Raw genomic sequence first — 17,074 nt, forward strand, 5'->3', positions numbered from 1 at the left:
TTCATTGCAGAGATATGTTGGAAATGGAAGCAACGTTTTCAGTGCTTTCGTGGCTATCTTAGGATACTTAGCCTTGACTTTGATCCAGAATGCCGGCAGAGATGTTATGTCAAACATACTTTTCAGCTCGCCGTCATTTGCAAGCTCGAAGAGTTGATCTCCTTCCCGTGCAGACATGGATGACGCGTGCGTAATGACCTCATGTGCATTCAAGCTCAACAGTGGGCGTGACAGTGAATGTCATAGTCATAGTCATACTTTATTGATCCCGGGGAAATTGCTTTTCATTACAGTTGCACCATAAATAATTAAATAGTAATAAAACTAGAAATAATTAAATAGTGATATGTAAATTATGCCAGGAAATAAGTCCAGGAATGGGGAAAGGTGCAGCTGACTCCTGTCGCCAAATCATATTGTTTCCTCGCGGCCCGGTAGCGCATGCTTTGCGGCCCGCTACCGCTCCGCGGCCGGTGGTTGGGGACTGCTGATTTAATGGACACTCGATGTTATGATTTTCGGCAGGTCGTTGACACTTCAAAGATTTTTGCCTGCTTGAATTTCTTCGCAGAGAGAGGAAGGAGGAGTTATTTGAATGACAGTTGATGCTCAGCACTGGAAGATAACATAGGAGGTCAGATGATAGACCTCAGACATATGTTCTGGACACTGAATGAGCATTGTTGTGCCCGTAGGAAAAGTGGGTTTTGGAGGACCGATCAGGCAGATCGGTCCGTTGCTCTTGCAGTGGAAAGAGGAAAGGGGTTGACTGGTGGGGAGTTGTCCATGTGTCCAACCTTGCCTGGGGGATAGCTCCACCACAGAAAACCGGTCCCCTTTGTTAAAGTCACAGTCGGTGACTTTTAAAGGATTTTGAAGGACAACGAGAAGATCGACAGTGTCAGCTCACCTGAAGACTCAAATCTCTCCCCCTCTCTCTCTCCATCACTACTCAACTAAATACCAGGAACTGAACTGAACTTTACTCATCTTCGTCAAACTATATCTTTTTACCCCTAGACTTAAGGAAGCTTGGTTTTTCATATATATATTTCCACACTTACTGATATACTTACATATATATGTATGTATGTATGTATATATAAAATCATTGCTAACCTTGTTTGATTTATCTACTTTTATATTACTGTATTGTGTAGTTGCTAATAAATATTATTAGTCTATAGCAATGCCGGACTCCAAAGTGTTTTCTATCTCTGCTGGTTCTTTATTCCTGTCATGGGGTTCCTGACAATAGAAACATTTCGAATATTGAAAGGCATGGACAAAGTGGATGTGGCAAAGTTGTTTCTGATGGTGGGGGAGTCTAGTACGAGAGGACATGACTTAAGGATTGAAGTGTGTCCATTCAGAACAGAGAAACAAAGAATTTTTTTTAGCCAGAGGGTGGTGAATCTGTGGAATTTGTTGCCATGGGTGGTAGTGGAGGTCAAGTCATTGGGTATATTTAAGGCAGAGATTGATAGGTATCTGAGTAGCCAGGGCATCAAAGGTTATGGTGAGAAGGCAGGGGAGTGGGACTAAATGGGAGAATGGATCAGCTCATGATAAAATGGCGGAGCAGACACGATGGGCCGAATGGCCGACTTCTGCTCCTTTGTCTTATGGTCTTATGTTATATTGAAATTATATAAGCCATTGGTGAGGCCTAACTTGGAAATTTGTGTGCAGTTTTGGTCTCCTACCTACAGGAAGTATTTAAATAAGATTGAAAGAGTGCAGAGAAAATTTACAAGGATGTTGCTGGGACTCGAGGACCTGTTTTAGGGAAAGATTGAATAAGTTAGGACTTTATTCCCTGGAACATAGAGGACCGAGGGGAAATTTGACAGAGGTATCCCAAAATTATGAGGGTTAGAGACAGGGTAAATGCAAGCAAGTTTTTTTCCACTGAGGTTGGCTGAGACTACAATTAGTGGTCATGGGTTAGGGGTGAAAGGGGGAATGTTTAAAAGGAACATGAGGGGGATCTACTTCACTCTGATAGTGTGGAACAAGCTGCCACTGCAAGCGGTAGACGTTGGGTCTTTTTTTTTAACTTAAGAGAAATTTGGATAGGTACATTCATGGCCGGGATGTGGAGGTCCGGGTGGGACTAGGCAGATTAGTCATTTAGCAGAGACTAGATGGGCCAAAGAGACTGCTTCAATGCCGTGGTGTTCTATGACTCTGACTGAGGAATGAGGCAAACTACAATAGACTTGCTCCTGTAATTAAGTAGCTTTCATCCTGCTCTCATCATTGATGTGGTTTATGGAGTTCTGCCATCAGATTTTGGTATTGATGTACCTGACATAGGTCTGGCCCACATCTCACTCTGGCACTGCAGCAGTCACCATTTTATCTGCAGGTACATGATGGGTCACATCCATATGGCTGTGATGGCCAGGTCTCTAGTCAAAGAGGTAGAATTCAGCTGACTTTGCCCTGATTTTGAGGGTGATCATTGTGTCTGCATCAAGCTGCATGTAAATGTCATGCAATGGTCAATTCATTGTCACACAATCTGTTCTTCTTAGAAAAGTTTCTGTAGAAAAAGGAACATCTTTGACAACAGGTCCATCAGACAATGCCCTGCAGGCCTTGCGGGAGAAAGACACAAAGGATCCTCTGGGATGCTTCTTCTGCAGCTTCATAAAATCATTGCCAGAACTGATAAACAAGCACCGAGAGCTCACTCACTTGATCAGCAGCCAGAATGTTTCTCCTCCTTCAGTTCCTAACTGCATACCCAGAGACCCACTGGCAATCCACAACATACTCAAGAGGAATGTGGGAATGTAGTGAGGATAAGACAATCATCAACCTCCTCTTGGACAATGGATTTACCAAGCAAGTCTACAAATACATACAATGGTTCATTCTGACCAGCTCTATTGCAAAGGATTTTGTGATTTATGAACTGTTCATCAAAATTAACTCCTGCTGGAAGACCATTAACGATGTGAAAGATGAACTTTGGTGTACTTGAAACTTATTGGTCTTCAAAGTTCAAAGTAAATGTATTCTCAAAGTACATGTATGTCACCATATACAACTCTGAGATTCATTTTCTTGCAGGCATTGTCAATAAATCTATGAAAATAGATCCAAATTAAGCAGATTTCTGAAACAAGTGTTGCAATTGGCACTTTCTATGGTGCAGGATTACATGCTGACAGATACACTGAAACTATGCAAAGGCTTTATGAGAATGCACACAAATGGCTTTGTGTATCAACCTCTCAAAGGTTTCACAGGTGCATTACTTAAGAACACATGAGTGTTTTCGATACATTGTAATAGAAATTGTGTTGAATTGATGAGAAAGATGAGTATCAGTTATTCTTAAAGTATATGTTTGAAATCAAAATTGTTGCTGAAATCAAAGTCCAATTGTAGAGGATATCAAATGCAGTTGTCCAATTAAATTTATTGTTGTAGATACAGTACTCCAAATCTACCAGTTATTGTTTCCTAATAGACTAGAAATTGGTGAGATCCTTTCTTATATAGCCTGCTAAATGATTGTTACCAAGTACTTCTCTAAGAGCAGTATTTCAGTTGTGTTCAGTTGTCGGATTACAATTGTATTAAAAGCTTGTTAATCTAGTTTAATTGTATTTTTTTGACATTTCATTTCATGAGATACTCTTGTAAAATAATGGTTTTACAGGCACATTTCCAGTCTGTTTTATATTACTTTATGTGTTATTATTTCAATGCCCCTTTTAACTGAGGGACATTGAAGTAGAAAGGGTGAGCAATTTCAAGCACCTGGGTGTCAATATTTCTGAGGATCTACCCTGGACCCAACATATCGCTGCTGCTACAAAGAAGGCATGATCACGGCTATATCTCATTAGGAGTTTGAGGAGATTTAGTATGCCACCAAAGTCAGTAGCAAATTTCTACAGATGTACCGTGAAGGCATTCTAACTGGCTGCATTATAGTCGGGTGCATGTGGTGGGGGGGGGGGGTGATTAAGTTGTGAACTTACTCAATGCCACTATGGGCACTGGCCTCCATTGTATGCAGGACATCGTCTTCAAGGAGAGATGCCTCAAAAAGGTGGCATCCATCATTAAGGATCCCTGTCACCCAGGTTATATCTTGTTCTCATTGCTACCATTGGGGAGGATGCACAAAAGCCTGAAGGCACACACTCAACAATTCAGGAACAACTTCTTCTCCCTTGCCATCCAATATCTGAATGGGCATTGAACCCATGAACACTACCTCATTACATTTTTTTATTTCTATTTTTGCTCTATTTATTTAATCTAACACATACACACACACACACACACACACACACACACACACACAATTACTACAATCCATTTTTTCAAGCATTGAAAAAAAATAAATAGCTTTTAAATATTTTAAACAAATAGCATTGTACTGCTGTTGCAAAGACAACAAATTTCATGACATATGCCGGTGATATTAAGCCTGATTCTGGTATGTTCAATTGAATACCTGGAACCATGATATCATAGAGGCTAAAAAAAATTCTACTTTTTGTTCTCATTATTAACAACTACATAAATATACAAATATGTCACAAAATCATGCTTTCTTGGCAGTATATTTTAAGTTGGCCTTGAAGATTGCTCCTGTCTGCAATATTTGATGTTTTCTACATTGCCTGCTACTGTGCTCTCTTCGAATGAAATTGAGCATTTTGTGGTAAGTGGATTGACTTGTGCTTTTGATGACCTTATTATTGTCATTGAGAAAACTTAGGACCCTTGTATTCATTTAGTAAGTGGAACCTTTCATCCAATAAATTTGGTTGAGGCTTGATACAAGGACTAAAGATTCAAACAAAATAACAGTGCTCTGGTCCATTGTAGCACACATTTTCTCAGTATGTCATTTTTTTAAACATAAAAATATCATACTCTGTAGCAAAATAAAGTCTAAAAGCCTAGAGGGATCAATGAACATTGTTTGATTTTTCAAAAACTCTTTCCAATCTTCTACTTGACATGCCATTTTCCACTGAGTGCCCAAGTGGAAAGTGATTGGTAGCCACTCTGTGCATGTGAGAGAAGTTATCCAGAGCCTTCTGAAACATTTAGCTTTTAGTAGCATGCTATTTTAAGTATTTTGTTTTGATGTTGTGACATGTAGCAGGTTCAATCATGGACATTTCTCCTAATGCACTGCCCTTTGTTTTAAATTACATTCAGGTATTATTTGTTGAACCATGTCTTTCATTAATAACCGTAAATACACTCTGTATGGCTTCATCAGTTTGGAAACAGTATGCAATATCCTGCAGTTTGCAAATGGTGCCAAATAAGAGTAAATAAAATATTCCTGCATCTCTTGCCTTTTAGGAATGCATTGTGTTTCAGCATAAGACTCGGGTGTTGACAGTGACAATTAAGTATGCTCATATCTCATTCTGTAAATAAAAGGAAAGATACGTCGCATCCGGGATTTCTCTGGTTAGCAGACGATTCCCCTCCACGCCTCTCTGACATAGTGGGGAATCGCGTATGAGGCAAGTTACAGCAGTGGTTTGCCATTGCCTTCTGCCGGGTGAGTTTCCAAAGAGAGCACCGGCTCGTAACCCAGCATGGATGGAAAGCGAAAAACATTTGTAAAAAACATAAATGGAACAATTGTAAACATGAAAGTTGTAGCATGCCTAAAAATACATATTGAAGCACTGTACAGGGATGGGTTGGTGCTTTGAAGAATCTTGGTGGGAAATGCAGGCTTGGATGTTTTATCATGCGTGAGACTCAAAGCATTATTTACAGGTCTTTTACTCTGTAACTTACCTCCAAAGCTAGGAGCACAGTTCACAAGGGGAAGTTGTTGAAGAACACTTTGAGAGAGAATGATTTGCTGTGGGGAGTGTATCCTAGGCTAGCAGATTGTAAGGGGTGAGTGTGTTGTATGGATTGTAAGACAATTGGAGTTCAATGGTGAGTGATATTGATTGTTGGAGATCAGGGAGTCAATTGGATGATTGGTTCAATGCTACATGAGTGGGAGGTCAAGAAACTGATTTGGGGAAATAGCCAGAGATGAACCCAGGATTTGATGAGATGATTAAAAGGGCTAGTTGTTGCAGAAGTAATTGTTGACATGTAAGTTTATCTGTATTGACAAGAGCCTAATCACAATGAAGAGTCTGATGAAGGTTCTTGGCCCGAAAAATTGAATGTCCACTCTTTTCCATAGATGCTGCCTGACTTGCCGAGTTCCTCCAGCTTTTTGTGTGTGTTGGATTGGACTTCCAGAGTTTGCAGTTTTTCTCGTGTTGGGGACCTAATCACAGTTCTCAATTTATGACAAGCTACTGAACATTTTAAGGCCCAACTACTGAGAAATTCTATAATCCTTGGTCCTTAATGTGTTGTGCACAACTGAATGAATCTCCCGGGAATTAAAGTGCTTTTCATATTGAGCTCTACCACTGTAGGGGTTGAGGAATAAGAATGGTAAAACCAGGAACATGTCCGGGGCTCCTTGGGGAAAGAGCCGTAAAGGCAAGCTGTATCAGAAAAGGGTCTAGAGATGATTGACAGATAGAAAGTCCAGAGCTTGGATAATGAAAAGGGTGGGGTGAGAGTCAGCTGCAAGAGTAGAAAGAGGTAGATCATCAGTGTATGGATAGTTGGGTAGGAAGGCTAGTAGTCAGGATTAGGGTAATATTGAGGGTAAGGAGGTCAATAGTTGATGTGAAATCTTTGGGAGTCAGCAGGGTGGGGGCCTTGTTCCGGGTATATAGATTTGGGGAGAGGATTGTGAGCTCCGTGCAGTGCAGAGGAGGCAGGTTATTTACTACTGGACCATTAGATTAAGAAAACCAAAGAAGAACCTGATAAATTGCAGAAGGGGCCCTGCTAGAAATGGCTGTCTTGCATTGAACAGGGACTTGTTCAGGGAGGTTCTGATTAAACACACAGGAGCAGTTCTCACAGGTGATGTAAAAGCCTATTTCTAAATAACTGCATATGGTCATAGTTTGCCAAAAGTGAGTGGATAGTGATTGTGCATGTCCAGTCTCCTCATCAAATTAAATCAGACACATAAGGCCCATTCAGCAGATTCAGAGGTTTGTAAACAACTCACTTCCATTAAGACAGCAGCAGGTTTCAATTATCTAAGATGATTCTCAGAAAGAAAAATCTATAACATAAAAGAATTCAGAATGCAGATGAAGACATTCATTTCTTACAAGTGATTGCAGAGTACAAATTTATACCCAAGTATTTTAATATATCCCTCCATATTGTGAACAAAAATAACAGAAGTAATGTATATATTATCTAAAAACTTTTAATGCACTGATAGATCTTGATCATCTACAGCATGTTGTGGAAGTGCTAAAAGTTCCAATTCATAACTGTTTTGGAATATGAATTAAAGATCATTCTCTGGAAGTTATTTTTGACTTAAGAATATTGCAAATGAATGAAATTCTTATCTTAGCTTTCTTTGAATTCACTCACAACTCCATTTCATACTACTGATATCTTGTATGTGAGCTTCAGACAAATGTTCTTATGGTTGCATTTACTAAATTTGAATTTAATCTCTGCCTCTTCTGAGTTCCAGTAAATTGTGCTTTCACTCTGTCATTGTTTTGAGCAACTTATTCATATGCCAGAGTTCAATAATTGGAAAGTCTTAAATACGCTTTCACAGTATAATTTTCCATTCAAGGTAACCTGAAGGATTTATATGAAGTGTCGGATTTTCAATGTTTTTTTTCAAACACTTTACTTAGAAGATTCTCTTTGAAACTACAGTTTAAGTGTATTTGCTTATCCTGAAATGGATCATTTTGACAGTTAGCATGAACATTTTCAAAAACTGTCATTCGTAGAGACGCTGTAGAATGAGTAATAAGCTCTGCATTCAAGGGAACTATTTCAAAGCAATAATCTTGTCTCACTTAAGCTTCATTCTTGTAGGTGCGATGTTATGAAATTTCCTAACCTGCTGATTAGGTTACGAGCTTGTAATCACTCCGGGGTATCTATTAATTTCAATTTTATTCTCCAAAATTGTACATGTTATTATATTGTGCTTGCTTGCAGTCTTTGTGCCTTGAAAGGCTTAATTTTGAGAAATTGCAGCAAAATACATGTCAAAAAGAATAATTACAGTAATAACAAAGAGCAATCATCTAAAAGTATGTGACTTGCACATCTATGGATTACTTTAGCAAATATACCTCCACAATGCTTTTGTGTTGTAACTTTGCATTGGGCTTCATACTTTGTCATGTAGTAAACAGAAGAGATTCTGCAGATGGGGGAAATCTTGAGTAGCACACATTAAATTCTGGAGGTACTCAGCAAGTTAGACAGCATCTATGGAGCAGAACGAACAGTGAACATTTTGGGCCAAGAATAATGATGAAGGATCTTGGTCCAAAATGTCCACTGTTTATCCCCCTCTATAGATGCTGCCTGATTTGCTGAGTTCCTCCAGCATTTTGTATGCTGCTGTCATGTAATGATTTCCTCTTCCAGTACAGGGGTGTGGAAGACTGTTACTGCACTTTTGCTTCATTCTTTCAGTGTTCCTATTTAAGAGTCATCTTTATATAGAAATATAAAAATGTATGAAAGAACATTTACAACCAACAGATATTTACTCCACTGATGGGAAACTTATAAATATAAAATATTAATAAAAATTAATAATATGAAATCTGGACTATTAGTTTGGTATAAGAGATGTGTTTTTAATATATTTTCTGATTTGTGCACAATAACAGATTTTGTTCTGAACTGGAAGTGGGTTCTTGTATCCTGACTGATCAGTAGCATCAAAATAGGCAAAAGTCTGTATAATCTTAAAAACACATCTCTGTTAGAAAAGAAAATTTGATCTTAAATCAAATTAAAAGGCTGCAGACTATTCAAAGGGTTACCACAAACCGGGAAAAGAGCATCAAAAGGCCCCTCAACTTTGCTGAAACATGGTTCAAAATAATAAAGGACCAAGATTGACCCCAGACCGGTGAAGATGCAGGTTCACATGTAAGTAGAGACAGGATTGTGAGAGATTTGTGATGCTCCATGTTCCCAGCTCACAGATCAGAATACTGGCAAGAGGGTGTCGCCATGCTGAGCAATATTTCATCTACATGTGTTTGGTGATCATATGTGACACAATGCTGGTGCTGCAAACCCTTCTTGTTTCTTTCTGCTGAGCCAGATGTGGAGGAGGCATATGATCATTATCAGGGTGGTGGTACGTTATTGACACTACCAATCAGATTGTGTCATGTCCTGTTGAAGCTGTGGTGCTTTATTTACACTATGGCATCTAAAAGAGGATGTAAAATAATAGAAAAATTTCTGAGCCAGCATGCCATATAGTATTTATCAGAGTTGTACAAATAATAGAAGAATTTTGCCTGCTCTTCTAGCTTGCTTTGGAAGACATGCCTCCAATTATCTGCCCAGATTTTGACATACATGAAGTAACAACAGAGCAATGAACATTTTTAAAGAATTCGGAGGAGTATTTGCAGCTCATTTGCTGGACTGGATGATACTAGAAGTTGGGCGGAGAGAAAAATTTACTTTGTGCAAGAGTTATATCAGATTTCCTGCAGCTTAGGTCATCAGGACCTTGAGTGCACTGAGGTAGAACAAGACCTGATGAAGAGTTTTGGCCTGTAGCATTGACTGTTTGTTCCTTTCTATCGATGCTGCCTGGCCTGCTGAGATCCTTCAGCATTTTGTGTGTGTTGCCTCCGATTTCAAGCATCTGCAGGTTTTCACATGTTTATTATTTGTTAATGTGTTTTTGGTAATATTACCTATGTGTTGTGTGTGTGAGCCATATATACATTGTTGGGCACCTTGGTCTGGAGGAATGTTGTTTCATTTGGCGGTATACATGCATATGTTTGAATGACAATAAACTTTTATTTGAACTTGATCTTTATATTCTCAACTACAACCTCAAATGAACATAAAATAATCTGGTATCATTCACAAAATGTTAGGTGAGCCTTGGTACCCAGCAAAAATTGGTTCAGGGTTAAAGCTGATTGGCAAATGTCTTATAGATGTTGGTAGTGGAGGCTGCAGATCTGACAGGGATTATGAAACATCTAAAACTGTAGAACTGTTGAATAGGATCATTCATATATTCCCTAGTCCTGTAGCATCTCAAAATACCCAGTCAACATTTCCTCAAGTTCAGAATTTAATAACTGGTACAACTTCGTCTGAAATATCCATTCATTTTTTCTATTAGAGTTATAATCAGGCATGAAAATGCAATAGGATGGAAATGGTTTATTATTGCCATATGTACTGAGTTACAATGGAAAGCTTATCTTGCATTCTATACTGTTCAGAGCAGATCAGATCATTACACAGTCCATTGAGGTAGAACAAAGTAAAACAGTAACAACACAGAATAAAGTGTAACTGCCACAGAGAAAGTGTGCTACAGATAAACAATAAGGTACACTATCATAACGAGTTAGATTGCAAGGTCAAGGGTCCTATTTATTGTGCTAGGGAACTGTTTAATAGTCTTATCACAGTGTGGAGCCAGACAATCTCTGAAGAGTACAGTATTGATAATGGCGGGGTCACCTGTCATGTAAAGACACTGCCTAGAAGAAGGCAATGGCAAACCATTTGTGAAAAAAAATCTGCCAAGAACGATCATGTACATGGAAGGACCATGATTGTCCGCGTCATATGACGTAGCACATAACAAACGAACAAACAGTCACAGTGTGGTATAAGCTGAGCACTCTACTTCCTAATACAAGCCATGCTTAGGGAAAGATGTCCTTCGACACTGAGCAAGCCAAGATCAGCATTCATTTCTTGGGCAGCCTTAATTGTCTACATCCCTTTAATTTGAATTAAATTCAAATTTTATTTTCCTGTAACGGTCTGCTTTTAAGATTTCCCAGCCCTGAGGAAAGAAATGCATGGGTGATGTTTGAAGACTTTTTCTCCACAATTTCTACTCGTTGAATCTAAATAAACTGGAAGAGGTTCTATGAAGAATGAGATCATTAAAAAAATTCCAGAATTACTGAGTAATCTTCAGAGCTCAATTATTATTCTAATCAGAAATCAGATCAACAAAATATTTTAACCCAAAATGTATTCTCAATCAAGTAGTCAGTTGATGTTTTGCTAGTTAAATGCCGCTCTTTCCAAGTTCAAGTTCAAGGTTATCATTGTCATTGGCAAACATACACAGTGTATAAATCCCATGAAAATTAGCTTTTAGCAGTAGCAGCACATTACATTACATGGTGAGGACATACATAAGTTAACATAAACCTAAATTAATACAAATTGTACATAAGTTACAAATGTACAAATTGACAACAAAATGAATGTAAATAAAATCATGCAGGATTCAGAGAGAGAAAAAGTATATAATCTGAAATAGTGTTAATGATTTTCAGGTTGTTTGATACCTCTGGAGAAGATGCTGTTGTTTAACCTTGAGATATATGGCCTCAGGCTCCTGGCTGGCACAGCATTGGGAAAGGATCATGATGCGAATGGTGGGGTGTCTCAGACGACTGATGCTCCCTTCCTGAGATATTGCCCCTTTTAAGTGCTCGATCGTGGTGCCAGAGTTTCTTAATGTCCTCTCAATTTAACATGTGAAAAAGCTGAAGTAAAAGATGGAATAACTCCTGAATAATTCATGCCAGTGAGCAAACAAACCTCAGTAATGAGATGAGTGGAATTACTTTCAACTGTTAGTCATAGATGATAATTTTTCTTAAAAGATAATGTTAGTAAGACCTCATAATTCGAGATTTAATTACAGGCTTCCCAGTGTCCAGTAGATAAAGTATTAGAATGTGTAGTCAAATGATATAAAAGATAAATTTGCTTGTTTGGTTTTGTGCTGGCATTACAGTTCTAAAGGTGACCTCAGAGAGGGGATGGAAATGAAATAGCTTTTCCATTCCCAATGAATTGTTACTCAGACACAAAAGAATATATATTTTGGCTAACAAGATTGGGTTAATCTGGAATGTCCTCATAAAAGATTATTATCTCGGTTTAGTTGCACATGAAGAATGGGCATGTAGGTAAGATGAGAATAATGTCCTTGAAATCCTATTACAAAAAGTATTTAGGGAATTCTTGAAGAAGAATAAAAGATAAACTCACTGAGTTGAGATGGCTGCATGTGATTTAAACACATATATGCTTACATGTCTATATCTGTTTCTGTCATATCTTTTGCAGCTTCACTCAAATGCAGACAAAGGTGATGGATCGGTCAAATACATCCTTTCAGGGGAAGGTGCCGGCTCTATATTTGTTATTGATGACAGCACAGGGGATATTCATGCAACCAAAAGTCTGGACCGTGAACAGAAGGTACATTATATTCTGCACGCTCAAGCTCTGGACAGGAAAACAAACAAGCCTCTCGAGCCCGAGAGCGAGTTTATCATCAAGGTGCAGGATATAAATGATAATGCACCAGCTTTCTTGGAGGGTCCTTACTCCGCCTCTGTCCCAGAAATGTCTGAAGTTGGTAAGCTCTGCTTAAATCATTTGTACATTCTTTAACTGCAATTTAACAGATCTTGAATGAATCAAGTTGATTATTATTTGCAGATTAATCTCCCTCTGTTATCTTGCTGAAAAAATATTAGTAACATATATTCACCAATATAACTCAAATCTGAGATGGGTTTGTGCTGCAGCAGTGTGATTACTCAAGTCAAATATCATGTACTCCTAAGGCAGGGGTTCCCAAATTTTTTATGCCATGGACCCCCCCTATTAAGCAAGAGATTAGGAACCTCTGTCCTCAGAGGTTGTCTATCAGCTGGTACTCAGGTGCTGGTAGGGACTGATCTGGGATCTACATATTATGGTGAAGTGTAGGCTACGCAAGTTGACTCTGTGGTTAAGAAGGCATACGGTACATTAGCCTTCATCAATCGTGGGATTGAGTTTAAGAGCCGAGTTGTAATGTTGCAGCTATATAGGACCCTGGTCAGACCCCACTTGGAGCTCAGTTCTGGTCACCTCACAACAGGAAGGATGTGAAAACTATAGAAAGGGTGCAGAGGAGATTTATAAGGATGTTGCCTGGATCGAGGAGCACGCCTTATGAGAATAGGTTGAGTGAACTCGGTCTTTTCTCCTTGGAGCGACAGAGGATGAGAGGTGTATAAAATGATGAGGGGCATTGATCGTGTGGATAGTCAGAGGCTTTTTCCCAGGGCTGAAATGACTAGAATGAGAGGGCACAGTTTTAAGGTGCTTGGAAGCAGGTATAGAGGAGATGTCAGGGGTAAGATTTTTACGCAGAGTGGTGAGTGCGTGGAATGGGCTGCCGGCGGCGGCGGTGGAGCTGGATACAATAGGATCTTTTGCGAGACTCCTGGATGGATACATGGAGCTTAGAAAAAATGAGGGCTATAGGTAAGCCTAGGTAGTTCTAAGGTAAGGACATGTTCGGCACAGCTTTGTGGGCCGAAGGGCCTGTATTGTGCTGTAGGTTTTCTATGTTTCTAAGAGTAAATAGTGACTATGGTTAGTGGCTGGGTTTTTTTAGGTTGTTCAGTCTCTCCTTTCACAGCTGCTGCATATTCTCTGTGGCATAGCGGAGGTTAATCACAGCTCCCCTGTGAACAGATTACCTCCAGGTGCAATGTCTTCCCAGTATTTAGATGTGATGTTGAATTCCTTCACACTGATTTTCATGTTACCTTTGATGCTGTACTTGGTCTATGGAAAGAATGGACGTGGCATGCAGAATGCTGTGCACTCTCCTCTTGTTTCTGCTATTTACATATACAATTTTCAGGCTTCATGCATTTTCAAATACAATGAAGAAAAATACGGGCAAATATATCTCCATAAAGCAGGAATTCTACTCCATTCTTAACCTCTCGCACTGAGCATCTTGACCATGTTTATGGAAAGCACCATTCTCCTCAAAAACTCATAATGCATGAGCCACAGAATAGGCTGGCATGTACAGTACAGTGTGAAATAGCAGCAGGGCTGTCACACAAACATCCTCCATAAGATAGCCGCCCCATTCATAATAAATCCTATGGTTAAAGAACTGTAAAATTTCATTTGAAGTCCTTTAATGCCAGCAAAGGAAATTGGAATCAGCAGAACATCTAATAAGTTAGGGGTGTATACAGTGGAGATGCTGGCAGTGTTGGTTCCATTGCGATGGGTGGAGAAAGCTAAAGAAGTCAAAGTGTTGATATGCTCAGATTCATCCTCAGTTCTAACAAGTTTAAGGTCTTTACACTCAAACAGTCGGCAAGATGTACTTTATGAAGTCCTTCAGTCAGTCACAAGAATTGCAAATCAGGGAAGTCAGGTAAAATTTCTATGGGTTCCAGCACATGTAGGGGTGAAGGGGAATGAGAGGGTGGATGAGTTGGCAAAGAGGGCATTAAAGAAAGAAAATATAGAAATGCACATTAGTATCAGTAAAGCAGAGGTTAAGTGTGTAATCTGGGAAAAAATTAACCAAATGTGGCAAGAAAGGTGGGGCAGGGAGGGGAAAGGGAGGCATTTATATCAAATACAAAAGAGTGTTGCAGATACTAGGGTAGGTAATGGAAACAGAAGAGAGGAAATTGTGTGGACTAGGTTAAGGCTGGGGCATTGTGCATTAAACAAAACATTGAAAATGATAGGGAAAAACCAGACAGGATTGTGTGAGGAATGTCAGGAAGAGGAGTCAGTAGAACATGTAGTTCTGAGTTGCAGAAAGTATAGAATACAGAGAGAGATGATGAGAATTAATCCAAGGGAATTGGGGGTGCAGGAATTCACATTACAAGAGTTGCTGGGCATGGGTGAGAGTGTACAGGTCAGGGTACTTTTAGCTTTCTTAAGGGATACAGGGTTTTTTTTATAGGATATAATGGATAAGCAGGAATAGGGTACTAGGATGGCCAAAGATGGGAGGATAAAGTGTAGGTTAGGGTATATGTGTGTGTGTGATTGGGTGAAGGGACTTAGAGTGTAAGTCTGTCGTACACTCTGGAGCAGAAGGTGGCGGTAATGCACCATTAACCTGGGTGTCAACTGCTGTAAAACAAGACGAAGAAGAAGACCTTTAATACCATGACCCTGACAGATAGCCCATGGGTTTCCCTTTTCACACTTACAAATTGTTGTAAATTCAGCAGAGATATGAAATTCAGCTCACTAGGAGGATCTCTGATTGATAATAAGACCTTAAGATATTGGAGCAGAAGTAGGCCATTTGGCCCATTGAGTCTGCTCCACCATTCAATCATGGGCTGATCCAATTCTTCCAGTCATCCCCATTCCCCTGCCTTCTCCTCATACCTTTTGATGCCCCTGGCTAATCAGAAAGCTATCTATCTCTGCCTTAAATGCACTCAGTAACTTGGCCTCCTCGGCCACTCGTGGCAACACATTCCACAAATTTACCACCTTATGACTAAGGTAATTTCTCCGCATCTCTGTTCTAAATGGATGTCCTTTAATCCTGAAGTTGTGTCTTAGACTCCCCTACCATGGGAAGTAACTTTGTATATCTAATTTGTTCAGGCCTTTTATCTTTTGGAATGTTTCTATGAGATCCCCCTAATTCTCCTGAACTCTGGGGAATACAGCCCAAGAGCTGGCAGACGTTCCTCATACGGTAACCCTTTCATTCCTAGATTACTTCTCGTGAATCTTCTCTGAACCCTCTCCAATGTCAGTATATCCTTTCTAAAATAAGGAGCCCAAAACTGCATATAATATTCCAAGTGTGGCCTCACAAGTGCCTTATAGAGCCTCACCATCACATCCCTGCTCTTATATTCTATACCTCTGGAAATGAATGCCAACATTACATTTGCCTTCTTCACCACTGACTCAACCTGGAGATTAACCTTTAAGGTATCCTGCACAAGAACTCTGAAGTCTCTTTGTATCTCTGCATTTTGAATTCTCTCCCCATTTAAATAATTGTCTGAATGTTTATTTCTTCCACCGAAGTGCATGACTATACGCTTTCCAATGTTGCATTTCATTTGCCACTTCTTTGCCCATTCTCCTAAACTAAGTCTGTCTGCAGGTTCTCTGTTTCCTCAACACTACCGGCTCCTCCACCTATCTTTGTATCATCGGCAACTTTAGCCACAAATCCATTAATCCCACAGTCCAAATCATTGACATACATCGTAAAAAACAATGGTCCCAACATCAACCTCTGTGGAACTCCACTGGTAACCGGTAGTCAGCTGGAATAGGATCCCTTTAGTCTCCCTCTCTGTTTTCTGCTGATCAGCCAAATCTCCACCAAAGTTAATACCCCCCCCCACCTTTAATTCCATGGGCTCTTATCTTGCTAAGCAGCCTCATGTGCGGCACCTTGTCAAAGACCTTCTGAAAATTCAAGTTAACCACATTTACTGCATCTCCTTTGTCTACCCTGCTTGTACTTTCCCCAAAATTTGCAGTAATTGCAGTAAAGGAAAGGATTTTCCTTTCAGGAAACCATGCTGGCTTTGGCCCATCTTGTCATGTGCTGACAGGTATTCCGTAATCTCATCGAAACAATTGATTCCAACAACTTCCCACCACTGATGTTAGGCTAACATGTCTATAGTTTCCATTCTGTTGCTTCCCACCCTTCTTAAATAGCGTAGTAACATTTGCAATTTTCCAGTCATACGGTACAATTCCAAAATCTATAGATTCTTGAAAGATCATTGTTAATGCCTCCGCAATCTCTCCAGCTACTTCCTTCACAACCCGAGAGTGCATTCCACCAGGTCCAGGAAATTTGTCCAATCTCAGACCATTAAGCTTCCTGAGCACCTTCTCAGTCTTAATTTTCACTGCACAGACTTCACTTCCCTGACACTCTTGAATGTTCGGTATACTGCAGATGCCTTCCACTGTGAAGACTGATGCAAAATACGCATTCAGTTCCACTGCCATCTCTGCGTCTCTCATTGCAATATCTCCAGCATCATTTTCTATTGATCCTATATCTACACTAAACTCTGTTTTACCCTTTATATACTTAAAAATAGTATAAAACTTAGACTAGCAGCTGTGCATTGCACTCCCT

General features: G+C 39.6%; 1 protein-coding gene across 1 annotated transcript in view; it reads left to right on the plus strand.

Moving 5' to 3' along the window:
- The window catches only part of LOC134357707 (cadherin-18-like), a 261,240-nt gene that overhangs the window by 92,608 nt on the left and 151,558 nt on the right, over window positions 1-17,074 (plus strand). Inside the window, exon 3 of the mRNA XM_063069328.1 lies at window positions 12,238-12,532. Within this exon, the coding sequence (XP_062925398.1) occupies window positions 12,238-12,532 (295 nt within the window). The remainder of the gene's footprint in view (window positions 1-12,237; window positions 12,533-17,074) is intronic.

This window comes from Mobula hypostoma, chromosome 17 (assembly GCF_963921235.1).
Source record: "Mobula hypostoma chromosome 17, sMobHyp1.1, whole genome shotgun sequence".
NCBI classification, from domain to species: domain Eukaryota; kingdom Metazoa; phylum Chordata; class Chondrichthyes; order Myliobatiformes; family Myliobatidae; genus Mobula; species Mobula hypostoma.